This window comes from Aythya marila (assembly GCF_965140915.1).
Source record: "Aythya marila genome assembly, chromosome: 14".
Lineage (NCBI taxonomy): Eukaryota > Metazoa > Chordata > Aves > Anseriformes > Anatidae > Aythya > Aythya marila.
Window position 1 is genome coordinate 8,123,602 of NC_139055.1, and position 18,634 is coordinate 8,142,235.

At 39.4% G+C, this 18,634-nt stretch overlaps 1 protein-coding gene across 6 annotated transcripts in view; it reads right to left on the reverse strand.

Annotated features, from left to right (window-relative positions):
- Positions 1-5,321: 5,321 nt before the first annotated feature.
- LOC309883364 (protocadherin alpha-C2-like) overlaps positions 5,322-18,634 on the reverse strand; it is a 156,014-nt gene continuing 142,701 nt past the window's right edge. For 5 of the 6 annotated variants that reach the window (XM_082771353.1, XM_082771352.1, XM_082771355.1 and 2 more), the window contains one exon: positions 5,322-8,117. In XM_082771353.1, the coding sequence (XP_082627479.1) occupies positions 7,807-8,117 (311 nt within the window). In that variant the 3' untranslated portion in view covers positions 5,322-7,806. The remainder of the gene's footprint in view (positions 8,118-18,634) is intronic. The other variant, XM_082771354.1, reaches the window with a different exon arrangement.

Below are 18,634 nucleotides of genomic sequence, written 5' to 3' on the forward strand. Positions count from 1 at the left end.
CAGTGTTGACATTTGACAGCTTTGCAGACAGCAAGCATTTGTGAAAGCTTGTTTGACCCAGGGGGCCATTAGCAAGATCAATAGGCAGAACAGGCCCTCCCTCTGACTGCAAGGAAATGTATTTAGTGCCCTGGGTTGACCTGTCACACTTTGAGTCTCTTGCATCTTCTAACATTGTGGAAGAATTCACCTACACAACATCCCCACAGTTTCTTGCTAATAAATACTTTAGACTTGCTGTCCTACTTGCTTGTATTGCTGTCCAGAATCTCACCCTAGGTAACCATCTGAGACCTCCCCTTGTGCCTGTGAAGGAAGACTGAGGATAAAATCAAACCGTTTCACAATTTTGTGCCATGTCCTCCCTAAGAAGAGAGTTAGGTGCTTGTTTCTGCCAGTGCTCAGTGCAGTCACCCTTCAGGGTAATATGCAGCTTACCTTCAGGATTGTATTTATGTAACTATGTATGTATATAATATATATATTTATATAACTGCGCTGAAGTAGATTAACAAAAGGTTGTTAGATGTCATTGTGTAAAGATCAAGGTAGTTTTTGAGATGCTTACAGACTGCTTAAGTTCAGTCATATCAGGAGGTTTTTGAATCTAAAAGTAGAGGGTCTAACAGAATTTACACAGCCATTGGTTTAGGCAGCCCCTCTCCATTCATTTTTCTGTCTCCAGTTTTCTGGATCACTTTCTCAAATGTCATTGCCTAAATATTTCCTAATCCCCTTTCAGGCGTCTAAGAAGACAAGTACAATTTAATGTTTTTAAGCTTCTCTGAATATGCAGTAATTAGTTGCACCCCAGTTAATTTCCACACTTAGGTAGGGACTTGAGCTTAGTAACGGTGAGCCTCTTCATCCCATCATCACAGGGCCATGGTGCCAGCTGAAGCTGCCCACAGTTGGACTTCACAGAACCTGGGAACTGCCAGGTTGGCATAGTTTGTCCATGCAGAGCCTGAGCCTGCTGTCCCAGCCCAAAAGATTGAGGTCTTGGATCCTCGCTGTTTACATCACAGGTGATAAACAGGAAGGTAAATACCAGACAGAAATGGCTTTTATAGTGTAGATAATCCTGGAAGTGCAGTGGTTGTGCTGCATTTCACTAATTCCTGGTCAGATTTGCCACCATGGCAGGTGGTGTCTGAAAACCCATCAGCCCTATTGCACAGAATTGATTCAATTCAAAGCTGCTCAGCACCGCATTTCACGGATAGAGAGACTTTAAGTAGGATTCTTTAAACACTGAAGGAAAGAAGTTCTTCAAGGCAGGGAGTGATACACATCTTCCCAAAGTAGGGTTCTGATACACCAGGGGCTTAATTAGGGTATAGCATTATATCTATGTGAACTTTCATTCTCATTTGCTCATGAATACACACATTTCTCACCTCACTCAGTGGACTTTGAGAAAAAGAAGTATTTACCTAACTGTAAAACTATTGTAGGTTTAAAAGTCTAGAGTGGCTGTGATAAATGTGTTGTAATAACAAATATGTTTTATCAGGCTTCCTGTAATTAATGGACAAGAACTTTCTTGGTGCTGCTCAAATGCTGCCAAAACACTTGAAGCTTCAATAAATATCACCAGAGGAGATGGAATAAGGCTGCCAGGGCCAGTTCTAACATTATCCCATCTCAGTGCTCTACTACTTGTGCAATACTCACTGATGAACTCACAGGGCAGCCCTTCAAGGTCTCACATTCAGTAGGAGATTCAGATTTCATTCCTGATGGAATGGCACGCTGGTAACAAGGGCTTTCACGGATAACACAAAGTCCAGTGGGTATGCCCAACACCTCATTTATGTGCCTTATCATAATGCTATCACTGTAGGGTAACCTTTCCCTACATGGAGGTGTCTTTTCATCACATGTCCCATTCATCCCACCACCACCATGCAGTTCATATTGAGGGACAAGTGTATTTAATGGTGGGAGTGACAGCAAGCTTATGGCTGTTGTACGTGGTATGAAGACCAGTTTAACGCTTCCAACAATTTGTCACTCAAGGTCCTGGTTTTGAAATACAGTTTTCAAGCCTAGCACAATTGTTTTACAATACACTCCAGACATCAATTCTTAAATGTTGATGAGTTACTTGCTGTCTTTATTCAGACAACAGTTATATAGCTCTGGGTACTACTACCGGGAAGCATTTTTAATAGTTGTCAGGCTGTATGGGTTATGAGAGATGTTTACTTTCCTACATCTCTATCATCTTTTGATGTTAAAACCTCAGTGTCAGAGTATTGCATCAAATACTCTTGGGATATGAAAGGGAATTCACAGTACAGGGTAAAGTAGACTTTTCAGTGTGGCAGAAGCAATTACGTAGTACTTCATGCTGGAGGACTCCTTTCATTAGTTCTGTAAGCCAGCCAAAGGCACCTGAACAAGACAGAAATAGGCATGTAATGTCACCATAATAGCATCACTGAAAAATCAGACAGATTTGAACAATAGGTTTTACGTACATGGCATTACCACTGACAGTAGATGTTGCAGCATCCTGCATAGCAACATAGGCAGGTCTCAGATTTTTATATATAATATACACACATATAAAAATGTTTGCACATACATATATATATGCAAGTGCAGCTGCTGGACCCTCTAGTGAGGGATGGAGACCATAGAGGGGAGAAAGAACTCATGAGTAGAAAGTACAGCTACCTCATATCAAAAGTTAATGGAAAAATAATTTTGATGCTAGTGATATTGATTTCCTAGTATGTTGGTTTAAGCAGCACAAGGTTGTTGTCACAGCAGGTGTTTTGCTACAGCTGTTCTTTGTACTCTTAGACTCTTAGCATGTCCAGCTCTTTGAGTACTGTGCAAAGTCAGCAACTCAGGCATATTCAAGCATCACACAGGGCCTAACACATTCTAGCCACCCTATCAAGCCCTTCATATACACAATTTATTATTGCATTGCTTGGAGTCCTCAGCCTGTCCTTTCCAGGGCACATAACTGCTTTATACAGATAATCCTCTATGTGATGATACCAAAAATATTGTTCAGTTGTTCACTCATTTCTCCTTCAAAGACATTTGAAGGAAGAAAGCAAAGGATTTCAGTATACACTTATTCACCAAAGACAAACTTCTGATGAAAGTGATACTTCTGCACATTTACAGGGACTTTAAGAGAATGTGGGACTCTTGGCACTATCTTAGAAAAAAAGTATCTGAGTCAAGGAACAGGCAGTAGTTCTCAAATGACTAAGTAACAGCAAAGCTGAAGAACCAGTTCCTTCTTTAGGACTCAGATGAGTGCCTTCATGAGGGCCTGTCTTAAGGAGCCACAAAACTGCTGCTAGGGGAGAATTGGATAAGGGAAGAAAGATTGCATATGGTTTATTTTACTCAGATGTTGACACAAACTTGGCATGAAAGTAGATTAAGATAAGCAAGACCAATTATGTAAAAGGCAGTGATTGACTTTACGTTTTAAAAATGCAATTACAGTTTAAGAATGGGTGATTTCAGAAAGACAGAAAGTTCTAACTGAATTGTTTGCTGGAATGAAGCTGGAAGAATTCCTGAAGCTGGAGTCATTTTGTACCTAAATATGTTGTATGTTGTATGTATAAGGGAGATAATAATATGAGTTTTCCTGGAGGAAATATTATTTATTGGAATTTTGAGATTTTCATGCACCAGAATGGGCAGATCAAATTTTTGACCATCCAACATGAATTATATAAATTGTGGTCACTGTGTCATGTAGTAATAACCACCATTCTATAAAGGTATCTTACTCACAATTCCCCCGGGAAAAGGTCAATTAACTATACAAGGACTTTTTACAAAAATAGAAGTATTTCTTGAAACACATCAAGTGACTGAAGAGGAGAGGGGAACTAATGACGACCCTAAAGGATATCACAGATGACTTCAATTAATTCCATAGTAGATTTTTATGTCTGAAATTTGGAAAATATACTTTGGGTTCTACATTCTTTCCCTTATGTAAGATCATTGGAAAACTTTAATTGGAGCCTCATCCTCTGATGTTCTATGACCCAAATTCTGAGCTTCTGCTCAAGAAACTGCACAAGACTATGTCTTAGATGCCTAATGTAAAATGAGGTATCTTCTCAACAACAGCATGTAATTAATATGAAACATATGTCAAACTTAATCATTATAAAAGCCCAATGGTTTTGGCCACCAATTTTGTATGCATAAAAACAGACTTCTGAAGACAACATGCTCACAGATAACATGTAGATTCTGAGAGGAATCAATTGTTCAAGTGATTAAAAAAAAAAGTCCAAAATGTTAACAAAGTCTGCAATGTATTTTGGTTTGCTAACTTTATTGACAGTAGAAGGATAAAAGAAACTTTAGTTTCTTGATTCTTGTAGGCTATGGCCACCTCTGTTCCTCATTTCTTATTGAGTGTTATTGAAACAGTAATGCCTGATGCTCAGCCAAATGTATTACCCTCATTATGATGTGTAACCCATAGTCCTCCAAAGGCACTTCATGCCATGTGTTCGTCCTCTTCCTGGACATCCAAAATCAAGGATGACAATGGTATCATTTGCATGCTGGTTTTGAAATATACAAATGTCACTTAAGACATCTCAGTATTCCAGTTGCACTAGAGGGTTCATACATGGAAAAATCTTTAAAAAAATCTAGCGAAGCACTTGATTCCATCTTCTGAAAGCACAGAGCACATCTGTGCAATGCACATTCCACTTTTGCAATCCAGCCTCTTTTTAAACCTTTCCAGCAAGAACATCTACTTTCTTATTCCTTGACAATTTTTTTCTCTGTTCCATCACACCTTCATACTGAGGTCCTTGCATTCAGACATCATGTTTTTCTCTACCAGGCTATGCTAGCATACAGTCCTCCTGCAGTAATCACAGAATCATATAGGTTGGAAGAGACCTCCAAGATCATATAGTCCAACTTCTTACCTAACACTAACAAGTCCTCCACTAAACCATATCACAAAGCTCTAAATCTAAATGTCTTTTAAAAACCTCCAGGAATAGTGACTCAACCACTTCCCTGGGCAGCCCATTCCAATCACCCACAATGAAGCCAGCATTGGTGAATATACTTTTGTGTTAGAACAGGCAAGTTAGAGGCATACTGCAGCTCCTGATTTCTTCTGATAGAAGAAAGTGTTGGAAACTATTTTGGTAAGACCAAGGATGAAAAATGAGTGAATCCTTTTGTCTTATATAGAGGAAAATACAAGTACTCAAAAGAAATATATTCAATTAAAATCTAAAAATAATCAAATGCAATAGATTCCTGTACGAGTTAAATCTTTGAGGTGGATTTTTGCCAGAGGAGTTGAGGACAACTGCTTTATGACCTACACTTAAGTACAACAGTATCCTGTGTTTTGAAGTTATCACTGTAACTCCAGTTTAAAAACATTTTGGGAACTGTTTTATTAATCACCAAATGTAAAAAACAAAAACAAACAAACAAAAAAAACATATGCACACACACTAAAAAACAAAAACACCACCCTAAGTCTAAATTTACATGCATAGCACAGTTGCATATCCTTTTCAAGGCCAAATTAAAGAACAGCTCCCTCCCCAAATCTTAAGCTCTTCCCTCTCAGCAAGCCTTTAAAACTTAGGGATCCTCTTTCTCAAGCAGCATCTTTTTTATTGCCATTAAAACAAGAGTGGTAGCAACAGAAAACTAGATAGACCACATGAGGCCATTGCTGGTTCACATTTTGAGGTATTAATTCTTTTATTAGTGCTTTACCATCCGTGATGTTTTAAGACTTGCAGCAGACTTTTAAATGAATAGGAATTGACCTGTTCTGAACTGTCAGCAGTTTGGAAACTTAAAACATCCAGGACATGTCTCAAGGAATCCAGTTACTCTCTTTGATCCTAGATTAAAAGGACTGTTTGAAATTTTAGAGCTATGTAGTTTTCACATGGCTCCAATTAATACGACACTTGAGCTTTATTCTGTGAATGTACAATGATGTAGAAAACTGTTTGGAATTCCCTCATCTGCTATATTCTTTTTAAAAATACATGTATTAGTTTTAGATCAACATCTTCAATCACATTCAGAACTCCATCCTATCCTTAGGTTTTGTAATTCACAGAGCTTTAGCTTCACAGGTTATTACCAATAAATCCCAAAATGCATGCATGGATTGATTTAAGAAAGATATTTTACTTGTGTTTCATACACACACACACACAAAAAAAAAAAAACTGATAATCAACAGTGGCTTAAAAAATTAACACTACTTCACTTTTTCACAAGTGTACAAAAAAAGAAATAATGAATTTACATTCAACGGTAAAGCTTAAAGTCCACTCTAATAATAGTTGCATTGACATTCACATACACAAGCACAGAATAAATATTTCAGGATTCTTATAAGAGCATACAGCATACATACAGTACTTGAATTTTACATAAGAGTGTTAGTAGGGTCAGAAATTCATAACCGCATAGAAAAAGTAAAATTAAAATCAGAAAAGGTTGTGTGGGAGGTAACACCAAGGTACTGCACAGAACTAGCAGGTTATATAAATCCACTTGTGTGAGGAGTTTTCTTCTCCTTCATATTAGGACAGTTTCTTTGCAAAGGTGTATTCAAAGTGCAGATTAATGCAAAAAAAAAATAAAATATTACTGTATTTATTAATACATGCAAGAGGCAGCCCCCAAGTGACCCGACAGAATAAAGCTGTTATTGGCAAGTGGCCGATATAATACAGATGTTTCAGGCAATTTTTCTAAAGCACTTTAATAGCAGCAATCATAATTTATAATGGCTCTAGACTGACTTCTGTTTGGGTTAAAGGGCATCATATTTCTTTAACATTTACAGCTATATTTCTTTATAAATAAATATCTCAAATAACAAATAGCATAGTTAACATTTATTTTTTCCTCTCTTTTGCATAAGTGTCGTGGAAAAACTCTGACTTTTTCAGAGACATTATGTGCAAAATAATGTTAGAGTTGCAACAGGGACACAGAGCATCACAGTCAGTTACATTCCTGGGATGTCAGCCCAGCCCTTCTTATTCTCACAGGGCTAGCCTTGCCAGGGTAATGTAGGGCTTTAAAGGACGATTTTCCCAATGGCTTGCTTGGTAGAGACATAAAATTTATGTCATCTTAAAGAGCTGTAAATGTGAAGTTTTATTTTCAGGAGTGTGTAAAATACATCTTGTATAGGGCTCAGTATTCCCACACAGTGATTTCCTAAGGTTTGAAAAGTCTGGTCATCTTTCAGACATTTCCTCCCCAGCCTGAACATCTTTGAACATGTATGTTCATTAGGTGTTTACTTTGTTGCATATTTACCAGCTCTTCTTGCATCTTATAACCTGGTCTCATATCACCTAGCTGACATCTGCACACAAAGATTTCCAATCAGATATAGGGTGCACCATATTAAAACTTTTAAACCTGTCCTGTAAGTGTCATCAAGACAGGAGCACAGGAACCACAGTGCAGAGATTCCAACCTCTCACTGGCTGTACTGTGAAGATTCTCCTTTTCGGCGTAGGAGAAAGGAAACTTGTGTCTGCTTTTTAGATTCTGAAAACAAGCCAGAGTGGAGAAAAAGAGTTAACACCAGACTTAATAAAGCTTTTTAAGACAAAACCTGTTAAGAAATTTAGACAGACACTCTGAATTTCCTGCTGATTTTCTGAAGTCTGTACATACAGGAAATTTGTTAACAGTAGGAAGAAATTGGGAGTTGCTACATAGGAGAAATCTGCCATTATTACAAAAACTGGCTAAGTGGGTTCTTTCAGTATAAACCCCTCACTGATCACTGTTCTCAGTAGTGCTGTTGCCCTTTTCTTTTTTCTCCTGAGTCTTGTTTCCCTTCTTCTTTTTCTTCTTTTTCTTGGTCTCTTTCTTCTTGCCAAAGGTTATGAAGTCACTTTTGTCAATTTGGCTGTTTGGTGGCTCCTGCCGGATGGAGATGATTGCAGGAGATCCTGGGATAATGAATTTGTCTGGCAACTCACCAGGACCACCTTGTTTGGGATTGCCCGGTCCAAACTTAAAGGTCCAGCTGTTGCTGTTCACACCAGCTCCCACGGGGGGGGACACCTCTCCTGCCTCAGGTTCTGAAAAAGTCAAAAAACAGCAAGAAAGCTTAAAACATCAGTACATACAAGCACTCAGTGAGTATCAGCTTCACGTTTGAAAGCTATGGCTTTAGCCTGGGTCTATGCTGACTCTTGGTGGCCTGGCTGCTCATCTGGGTGTTACTGGCTGGTTCATGTCCAGGCTGCTCAGTGCTAGCATGTGCAGATTCTCCCCACATATTGCTCTGGATCCCATGTTGTGCCTTGAAGTACAACTGTTCTCAGTGTTTTTTTTGAATTTGAAGTGCTTGAAATAAGAGATCACTATTTCATACAGGCAAAGATAAAGTGAAGTTCTATCCCCAGCTTTAGGCTTGCACTATGAAGCAAATTTTTAATTTTGCCTCCATGATTTTGCCATGATTGACCCAGTGAGATAGACATTTTTATGTGTGTTTCTCTGGCAAAGATATATATTGAGTATATAGCACAAAGAGATGCAACACAAATCAGGCTCTTCAATAGTCTTAAAACCTGCTTGCTTTCTTTCTTCTTAAACTCTGAAAATTATTTGTAATTTACATAACTCCAAAATTTGAATTGTACCAAAATATTCACTTTAATATATTATTTTAAGTACTTAAGTAACAAGGATTCTGACCAGGTGAAAGCTCAATGCTTGTGCATTGATCCTAAAGCCCTCCAATCTGATGAAAATGTTCTTATCTACATCCTAAAAGTGCAGCATTGACCTGTCCATTTGTAACACTACTAGCCATACATAAGTTCTTGCAATACCACACAAACAATGCCAATCCCATGGATCTGGTTAAGTCTCGATATTGTGCTCTGCATCAGAGCTGTCCAGCTGAACAGGTGAAGATATCGAGTGGGTAAGAAGGGAGTGGGATCAGCATTGCTGCAAGGAAGGGTTGGGAAACTGTCACAGGAAGACTGCATATCCCTTAGAAGAGAAGGCTGGACACGGAAAGAAGAAGAAACAGAGAAATCCTAGGTCTCAAACTAGTGAGAGATGGGGGAAGAGGAAACAAATCAGAAAATCTAGGTGGAGATCTCCAGTGTTTTGCGAGACCAGAGGATGCTATTCAGTAAACCTCAGCTGCTGACCGTTCTGCACCCCTGTAATAGCAATGAACAATGTTGCACTTCCTTTAGCAACCACTTCATGAAATGAGCAGTATCTCCTGTATTTCTGATTCTTTCAAGACCCTTCATCTTCTGTAATGGTATTCATAGAATTTTCTATGTCATGAAATAAAGTGTATGTTGTGTGTAGACATAAGACTCTTGATTCAAAAGCTAAAAGACACATTTTACTGCTTGACAATCTTTTTCTCCTGCCTAGCAGAGAAATACAGTTCTGAAAAGCATGATTCTTATCATTTATTTCATACTTATGCAGTATGTCCATGTTACAGAGCCAAAGGAATTTGTATACTTGATACATCAGCACTGTCTCTGAGACTGTCTGTGTAATAGGTTTGTCATAGGCAATCTTTTTAACAGAGGTGATATGATTGTTTTTGCAATCTGATGTTTAATCAAGATTTACAAGAGCTTCTACAATTCTTTTTTCTCTAAGACTGCATTTGATGATGAGGATTTGACTTTATGTCAAATAAAGGAAATGCAGAAGTATTTCTGCATTTCTCCAGGAATGCAGAAGTATTTTAGTGACCTTAACCTAATATCCCTAGTGTAAAATATCTTTTTTGAAGTTATTATTAATGTGAAATTTCCTCTATTTTATCAATTGTAGCTTTTCTGAAAATTTCCTACGACCTTAACTTTCAGCTTCAGGGTTGTTTTTTTTTATGTTTCTTTTTGATAATGGAAATGTCCTAACAAGTCCTTACTTACTAAACACATTAATATGAAACAGCTTTCATTTCTGCTTAATAGAGTATTTTGGTCAAGTACCTTTCAGATTGCTTTTGTTTCTTTGAGACCATAAATTACAAAGGTGAACATCGTGTGTCTTGGTCTATTTCCAAATTATTATTCATTTGTCTCTTCAGCAATATAAAAAACGTGAGTTTTCACATCACACACAATAGATTAAGGCCTATTTGACAAATAATCACTTCTTCCTTCCCAAAAAGCCCATCCAGCATTCATTTCAAACAACATTGGCCCAGACCCAATTCTCTTTTTCTGTTCCTGTCTGGAAAAACAGAACAGAACAAAACAAAGCCACAATCAAAAAAAACAAACAAACAAAACACTGAAGGTGACTTCAAACCATTTTTGAACCATCCTTGCTGTGTCCAGTAGAAGCCCTGGAACAGTGAGTAGCCTAAAAACTGTTTTTAAGTTTTAGCGTTACAACAGCACTCAATGTACCTCATTGCCACCACTGCACAGCCAAAAAACGTTTTTTGTTTTAACGTGTGCCAGTGTTATTTTTATGTGACCATATTCAGTTGGATATACAACATGAAGCAATGATAGTGGCTTAATATTATGCAATATTTACTTAGTATTACCCATTTTACTACACAATTATGGTAACCTGCAAAAAGCATTTAAGAATAGAGGATATCCTCACAGTGCATTACCTTTTTTTTTTTCCTTGAATGAAAATCCTTGCCAGGCTAACGGGCTGCACGTACACTCCTGCATTACTGAAATCTAATTCAGAACAGGATATTGACCCTTTAATCTGGTTCTGCCCAGACAAATCCACTCACCAGATGAAGTCAGAAACATTTATCACAAATCCATCTGGTATAATGCATACAACCACAACAAACCCATGATATCAACCCTGCAATCAGGATTCTGTTCACCTGAAGACTAAGGGCTTGCCTGCATTTCTGTGTGTTTTTTTCTCCCCAGCCCTTGAATGTTTGTTGCCATACAAATAAGCATATTAATACTCCTTAATACTCACTAAGCCAAAGGAAACCAATTATCCTTACAGCAGTGTGGAGCGCTCACATACAAAAAGAATGAGACAGAACGTAATGAGTTAATAGCCATCATTTCCTAGCAATGGGGCTTCAACAGCCTCCTCAGGAAATTTCACTTCTGCTCGATTTACCTGGCAACATGTGCTTTTATCTGGATTGACAGGCTGGAAGGTCACAGTTCAGCTGTCCTAAGAACGCTGTATGTTTAGGTATTTCAGATCAAGAATAAATGTCATGTACTACCTAGTTTCCCAAGCTCCCTTAAGCATCTCTTCTGTTTCCTATCAGCAGGAATTTAACAACAAAAAACTTTCCACTTGGATGCTACTTTGCATTTAACTAGATTAATTGTGCTTCTCTTGCATGTTTTCTGGATCTTATTAAATGCTTTAAAGTTACTAAATTTAGAGGAATATCTAAATAAAGCAAATTCCCCAGCCACTGAATTTAAAACATTAAATTTCTTCTGACAGCTACATAGGTGGTTGTTTTATTTTACCACATGGCTTACATAAAAGTGCAAAGACTGGCCATTTCTTGGCATAAATCAAAGGATTACTTTGGAGACTTTCCCCTTCACCTCTTTGCCTTTTTCTCAAGGAATACCGCAGTCTTCATGTTGAATAACCAAATGATTAATTTTTAAAATGAGTGCATGTAGCAGAACTCAAAATCTAGGCTGCACCTGCACCTCCTGATGCTTCCTTGCCTGTGTGTATGCACACTAAAATGGAAAATGAACTTTTCACCCCTTCCATTTTTTCATACTATCGAAATAAAAATGTCTCAGTGGACTTTAAATGGAATCTACAACTTCTGAGATTGAGGAATATGAATCTCATTGTAGTCCATGAATTCAGTTGTGGGGAAAGGATTTTTAGGTTGTCTTTCAAAATACTTCTTTTTCTGTCCAGTAACTGTTACCTGAAATGCACAGACAGACCTGGATGCAAAAGAAAAAGAAAAAGAAAAAGAAAAAGAAAAAGAAAAAGAAAAAGAAAAAGAAAAAGAAAAAGAAAAAGAAAAAGAAAAAGAAAAAGAAAAAGAAAAACCCAAATCCTAAAATCACACAGCTGAAAGCTTGAACCATTAGAATATGGTGTCTAGCTAGTTTTTTCTTTTCCAGAGTCAATTACAGGTCATATACGGTAGCCCTCCACCTCTCACAGGGCTTGAAAAACATACAATCACAGTCAATAAACAGGTGTTCAAGTCCTATTTGCTCTGAAACCACCTGATTTCCTACACACTGATAGAAAGCATCATGCAGGTGGTATAGGCTTTATGGTCCCAGAAAGGAAACAGGCTGCAGGTGAGATATGTCAACCCACTGAGCACGGAGCATCTTGTGTGCTCCAGGCAGTCCTGGTCTCAGCAGGCAGGTTTGTCAGAGGTACCTAATTCTCCCAGTGCCCTGGGCAGGGAGCCCATGTACCTACTACAAAGCATGGGGTCTCCAAAAGTGAGCCCATGGACACTGTAGGCATCTTTTTTTCTTCTTCTTCTTTTTTTCTTTTTTCTTTTTTTTCTTAGATGTGATCTACTTCCTACCTTTTGCCACCAAAACAGTAGGGATCCAGTCTAAACTGGCTAATATACTTTTCACTATAAAGAGAGACAGACATACTCAGAAGGCAGTTCAACTCATCTTAAACACCTATTTGTAGCTGCATTGAATTTTCTTTGCTCCTTTCCTCTTTCTGCTGGAGTTGTCATACCTTTGCTTCCTTAACTACAGATAAAGACTGGACAGCCAGTATAAACTAGACAGTTGTGTTCTGGGTAGCTAATGCAAAATGAGATTAATTCCATGCTTGGAAGCAAGCTAAGCATGGCTCAGGGCATGTTGTACTAATGACAACGCCAGAGTGTTAAAAAACAAAAAAAAAAGTTTGAAAATAATCTCTTTAACAGTGACAGCCACAAAAAAAATCCTGCACAACTATCTGCAAGATAAGACCACTTTCTCAGCCCTAATCCATCCATAGGATTCTCATGCTCGCAGGCATAGGCATCCTCTGTTTAGAAATACCAGAGAAAGATCTGCCATGTTGTGATGGTGGTACCATTTCCACCTCTTAGAAGACTGTTTTAGTTATGACTGCAATGGCACAGGTACAGCTTAGTTCTTAAGTGACACTCTGCTGCAAAATTCCAAAGTACAGGTCTGTCACTGAGATTTACAGTGCTGTCTTTCCAAAGGCAGCATTTGTGAATTCACTCAATTGAAGGGTTGGCATATACCAGCTTGTAAAACCACTCAAGCTCATATGTAAGTGGAACAATGTTGAAATGCTGAGTGATGGGTACAAACAGCCTGAAATTGAGATGTCTTCTAAATGTAGGGGTAAAACGCCTGTTCACAGGACATGGCATCTCCTGGCTCACAAATCAATAGCCCATCAAGCCTAGACAAAAGCTGCAGTTTCTATCTCACTAACTTTTTTCTCTCCTTTGTGGGGAGTGCATGTGTTTTCTTCCTGTCCTTGCATAGCCCCACAGCTACAATCTGGTGTTTATTAGAAACAGGTGGTGTTCACTCCCATAATGTGAGCTAGCCATATATCCTGAGTGTCATGTACATCATCTCTACCTCCTATGCCTCTGCTTCTTTCTTAAAGAACCGTTGTCAGAAGGCCAGCTTGTGTTAGAACAGATGTGCCCTGCTCAAGGGGAAGGAACGAAAAGAATTTTGTGCAGCTCTGTCTCTCTGCAGAGACATTTTTGACTGTGTGACATCCTCGGCCAAGACAGCAGCTTGCTTTGTGTTCACTGCTTTGTCTCTGTCTTAAAAATTTTGGTGGCTCATGGACATAGAAAATCATTAGACAAAAGCTTTCAATTAAACCATCAATTATTATTAAATTCAAAGGAAACCTTTTAGATTTTTTTTTCTTTCCTAGCTACCAGAACATGTCAACTAAAGCTGCTGCGAGACTAGGAATAGAGGAATAGTCCATCATTAATCACAGACCCTTCTGTCCCCAGGTCAAAGTAGCAACACGCATTAATTAAATGAATTTATTTAAAATTGAGATCAGGCAATAAGCAGGAAGCAAACTGCAGAGAAAGCTAGTCATTAACCTGATTTCTCCCTTCCCTGCCTCCTCTGCTGATGCTGTACTGGCTGCATTTTCTGCCTCTGGCAGGCTTAATGAATATTCATTGTTATAAAGAGCCTGACATTCTGCACTGATTCTGAAGCAGCACATCAAATGCAAACAGTGTGCACTGAAAAACCCTCCCTGTGTCATTTGGAGAATCTCTGCAGACATTTTGACTTCAGTGATCATCCCTAAGCCTTTTTGGGATTAAAAAGCCCATTTAATCTTTTTTTTTAAAACAAACAAACAAACAAACAAACAACAACAACATAAAGCAAGCAAAAATCCATCAGCAGCATGATAAAATTATATATTGAACTAAAAGGAGTGGAAATGATTCAGCCAGAACAAAGTTTGAACTGTTTTAACTATCGGTTCAACAAACAATCCTGTCCATCTCTAAAGACAATGCTAATTTGGAATCTTAAAGGAAAAGCAAATAAATAATTCTTACTTTCTGCCCTCCCATCTGTTTGACCTGTTCTGCACTAACGACTCATAGACGGGAGGAATGAACAAAAGGTAATCTTTTCCCCACTGAGGGGACTGTAGTTTTAGTCCACTGCTTGACTTTAAAGTCAGTAACATTAAACAGGGTAATTATAGCACATATGCTGTGGGAGATCCATAACCCCCCACTGCTCCAACATCCAGCTGCAAAGCAGGGGGTAGGCATGGGATGACTTCCAGCTCAGTCTCATGTTACTGTCCATGGTGACACTTATTTTAAGTAAAATTACCTGTCTCATTATAAGAAAGTAATCTTACATCACTTTGTGTTAAAACAATTGTCTCAGATACCAATTAGCTCTGCCTGCATATTACGAGATATGTGAAAGCAAATACTGATCTGCTGACTACACAGCCTGTGCCAAGAGCACAACACACAGAGCAGCCTCAAGCTCCTCTCACTCTCTTACCACAAAAAAAAAGACTTTTCCTCCTATGAAAACATCAGCCTTCTTAGGTAATATCCTTCTACTGCTGTAACTGTGCTGTCTTGCTTCCACAGATAGAAACTGTTTGAGAAAGCAGCTAGCTGTCCTTGCTCAGGACCCATTTTAAGGCTTTCCTCACCAAAATGAGGACTACACTTGTCTGCTGCATCACTGTGTCAGCATGTACACAAGCCCAGGCTTCTCCATGTCATTCTGCCAGTCTAATCAGATGCTGGACTCTGGGAGTTACAGCATATGAATGTTTATGATGCATTGCAAAGATTTTTAGGGTAAGACAATGCCTGCAATCTACAGTAGATGGATTTTTATTTGAGCATTTCAACACATCTGTGTCCAATAGTGATCATTTTTCACAAAACCATAGAATGGATTGGGTTAGAAAGGCTTAAAGATCACCTCGTTCTGTCCCACCTGCAATGGGTAGGAACACCTCCCATCAGCCCAGGCTGCCCAAAGCCCCATCCAGCCTGGCCTTGAGCACTTCCAGGGATGGGGCATCCACAGCTTCTCTTAGCAACCTGTTCCAGTGCTTTCATAGTGAAGAATTTCTTCCTAATCCAATCTAAATCTATCCCCTTTTAGATTAAAATTGCTACTCCTTGTCCTGTCACTAAAATCCATGATAAAGAGTCCCTCCCCAGCTTTCCTGTTGGCCCCCTTTAAATGTTGGAAGGCCACTATAAGGTCTTCCCAGAGCCTTCTGAGAAAGCTGGGATTATTTAGCCTTCTCTATTCTCAACCTTTTTTCATAGAAGAGGTGCTCCGGCCCTCTGATCATCTTCACGGCCCTCCGCTGGACACACTCTGATAGGTCCATGGTCCATGTCCTTGTGCTGGGGGCCCCAGAGCTGAATGCAGCGCACCAGGTGGGGTCTCACGGAAGTGCAGTAGATGAGGCCTCAGCCTGCTAGCTACACTTTTTCTGATACAGCCCAGGACACAGCTAGCTTTCTGAACTTTTAAAAGTTCTTAGTTTAAAACAGACCAAAAAAAATATAATAAAAAAAGTTTATTTTCATCTTATAAATGCACTGTAAATATACATGGGCAGACAGAGCACCAGCCATCCTGTCGTTGTTTTAATGCGTTAAGGTAAAAGGGGAGAGAGTACTGCAGGAACAACGCACTCAGTGCTGGGGGGCTGTCATGCCCCTGCATACCTGGAAAGGGAGCGCTGAGGTGGTGGGGGCAGCAGCCAGGGCCAGCCCAGCCCCTTTCCCCTATTTCGCCTCTCTGCCCCCTCAACTCCCCCAGCTCCCTCTCTCCTATTCCTCCAGCCACTGCCCCTGGAGCCCTGCCAGGGGAAGCCAGAGGGTGCCGGGGGCTGCTCCTTGTATCCCCCTCTGCAAAAGCGTTTCCCAGATACCTCAGTGGAGCTCTCAGTATCATGGGCTCAACAATTTAAAATCCAAAATATCTGAAGGTGCCACTCTCTTCCAGGTAAGAAGTTATTTTGCTACATTTGTCGTGTTGAAAAGCCAGTATTGTATTCTAACATGCTTGTTGAGAAGAAAGTGATACAGACTTCAGCTTGAAGAGTAAAACCAATATTAGTGTCTGCATTTTGATCACACAGTTGTTTATCACTTATATACAGCAGTTATTCCAGTGTGATCACAATCATACTTAAGAGCTGTTACAGTTTACCTTGTGAATTGTTTATAATTCTGGTAATTGGTCTGATAGTAAACCAGCTTCCTAGCAGCTATTAAGGGCAAATACATCCTTCACTACATGCAAATATAAAACCAGTTCATGGATCTGAAACAAAACAACCCAGAAATCTGGAAAAGGAAATGCAATGGAAAGCTTAAATTTTGTGTATAGACTCCTATTTACCCATATCAGCTCTAATTTCTTTTGAAGTATTTTTCATTTCCTGCTGTGACCACGTGCTTATTGAATTGACACAATGGGCCTGCATAGTGTATTGCAAATGAGTCTAGCACGACTCTCTCTGCTCTAAGAGAAACTCAGACAGGAAGTAATTCATACAGGTGGAGGCAGGAAAGGCACCAAGGCAAGCTCAGCTTTGTTCTGTGTTACTACAGGAAGATATACATGTAAGACCTTCCACCTTCCATTCCACATTATAGATCAATGGAGAACCAGAAAATTGTATAGGTGGAGTTCAGTAAAGGAGGACTGAGCTTCCACTACAGAAAGAGTCACCTTAGGTGAACACAAAGAGGAAAAAATTGTGAGTCCTATGGATAGAGTTCCAGATGGCCTACAAAAATGTGGAACTCCGCACAAAATCCGCTGTCTATGGGGATTCATGGCTTTTTGTCACCTTCTTGTCAAACCTGATGTTATGTAGCCTTCTCAAATGCACTGAACTGAACATATTAGAGCAGCAAACAGCTGCCCAGGCCTCTGCTGATGGCTGACTTTAGGACTGCTAGGTGACACATCCCAAAAATTTGGACTTAAAGACAAATCTGTAAAAACTGTGATGTCTGAATTGTGGCTCAAACCTCACTCTGGATATGACCAGGATAGAGGTGGCATCCTGACTGTTTTCAGATGACTGGTACAGTGGGGGGGGGGGTGTTGGCTCTGTTTAGAAAATTGAAATATTGCAAAGAGAACAAAAGACATTTCAGAAGACAAAGCTCCAAACAACAGGAACAGATCTTTGCACTGCCTATTCTGTATACAACAGGTCCACAGAGCATCCAAAATCCTGCTGTGAAGGTGAAAAGGAGGACACATTTGCTGGCTGGTACTGCAGCGTGTAACTGAGATCTGCAGGCAACCACCACTTCTGTTTGCTGCCTAGAACACAGATACAATGGTCATATGGTCACCTCCTGCCACTGGAGGCCACTACTCTGCTTCTATGGGGTGATCACAGAATCACAGAATCGTCTAGGTTGGAAGAGACCTCCAAGATCACCTAGTCCAACCTCTGACCTAACAATAACCAGTCCTCCACTAAACCATATCACTAAGCTCTACATCTAAACATCTTTTAAAGACCTCCAGGGATGGTGACTGTTACACAGTATGGAACTACAGCCATCACAGCCATGTTCTGCCTTAGCACTACCTCTGTGGCTGGCTGTGATTGCTTCCCCAAAGAAGGAAAATTTCAGGTCAGGGATCTTCAGGTTATCTGAAGGCAGGATTAGATGTTCTCTTGGCATTGGATCTCCTTGTCAGGAATAGCTTGTTTTGAATTGTGTCCACCTTACAAAATGAACACAAATGAAAGCAAATTCAGCTGAATTTGGTTCCCTTCCACAGAACTGTTGACCACATACCAGTCTTTACAGCTGTGAAAACCTGCAGATAAACTGACTTTATCAGTCCATATCCCTGTTGGTGCAGAAGGAAGAAAGAGCCCAGCACAGCTGCCAAAGCCCAGTGCTAGGAGGTAAAAGAGAAATCCCACTTTATAATTGAACACAATTTATAAAAAGGCAGTAACTATGGAAACCTGCAGCATCAGTTTTAGTCTTTTGAATCAGAACCTAATTTTAGTCAAGTAATTGGATGATTGGAGTGGTAGTGAGAGAAAAAGGGACACATTTATTTCAGTACTTTCAGAGGCATCT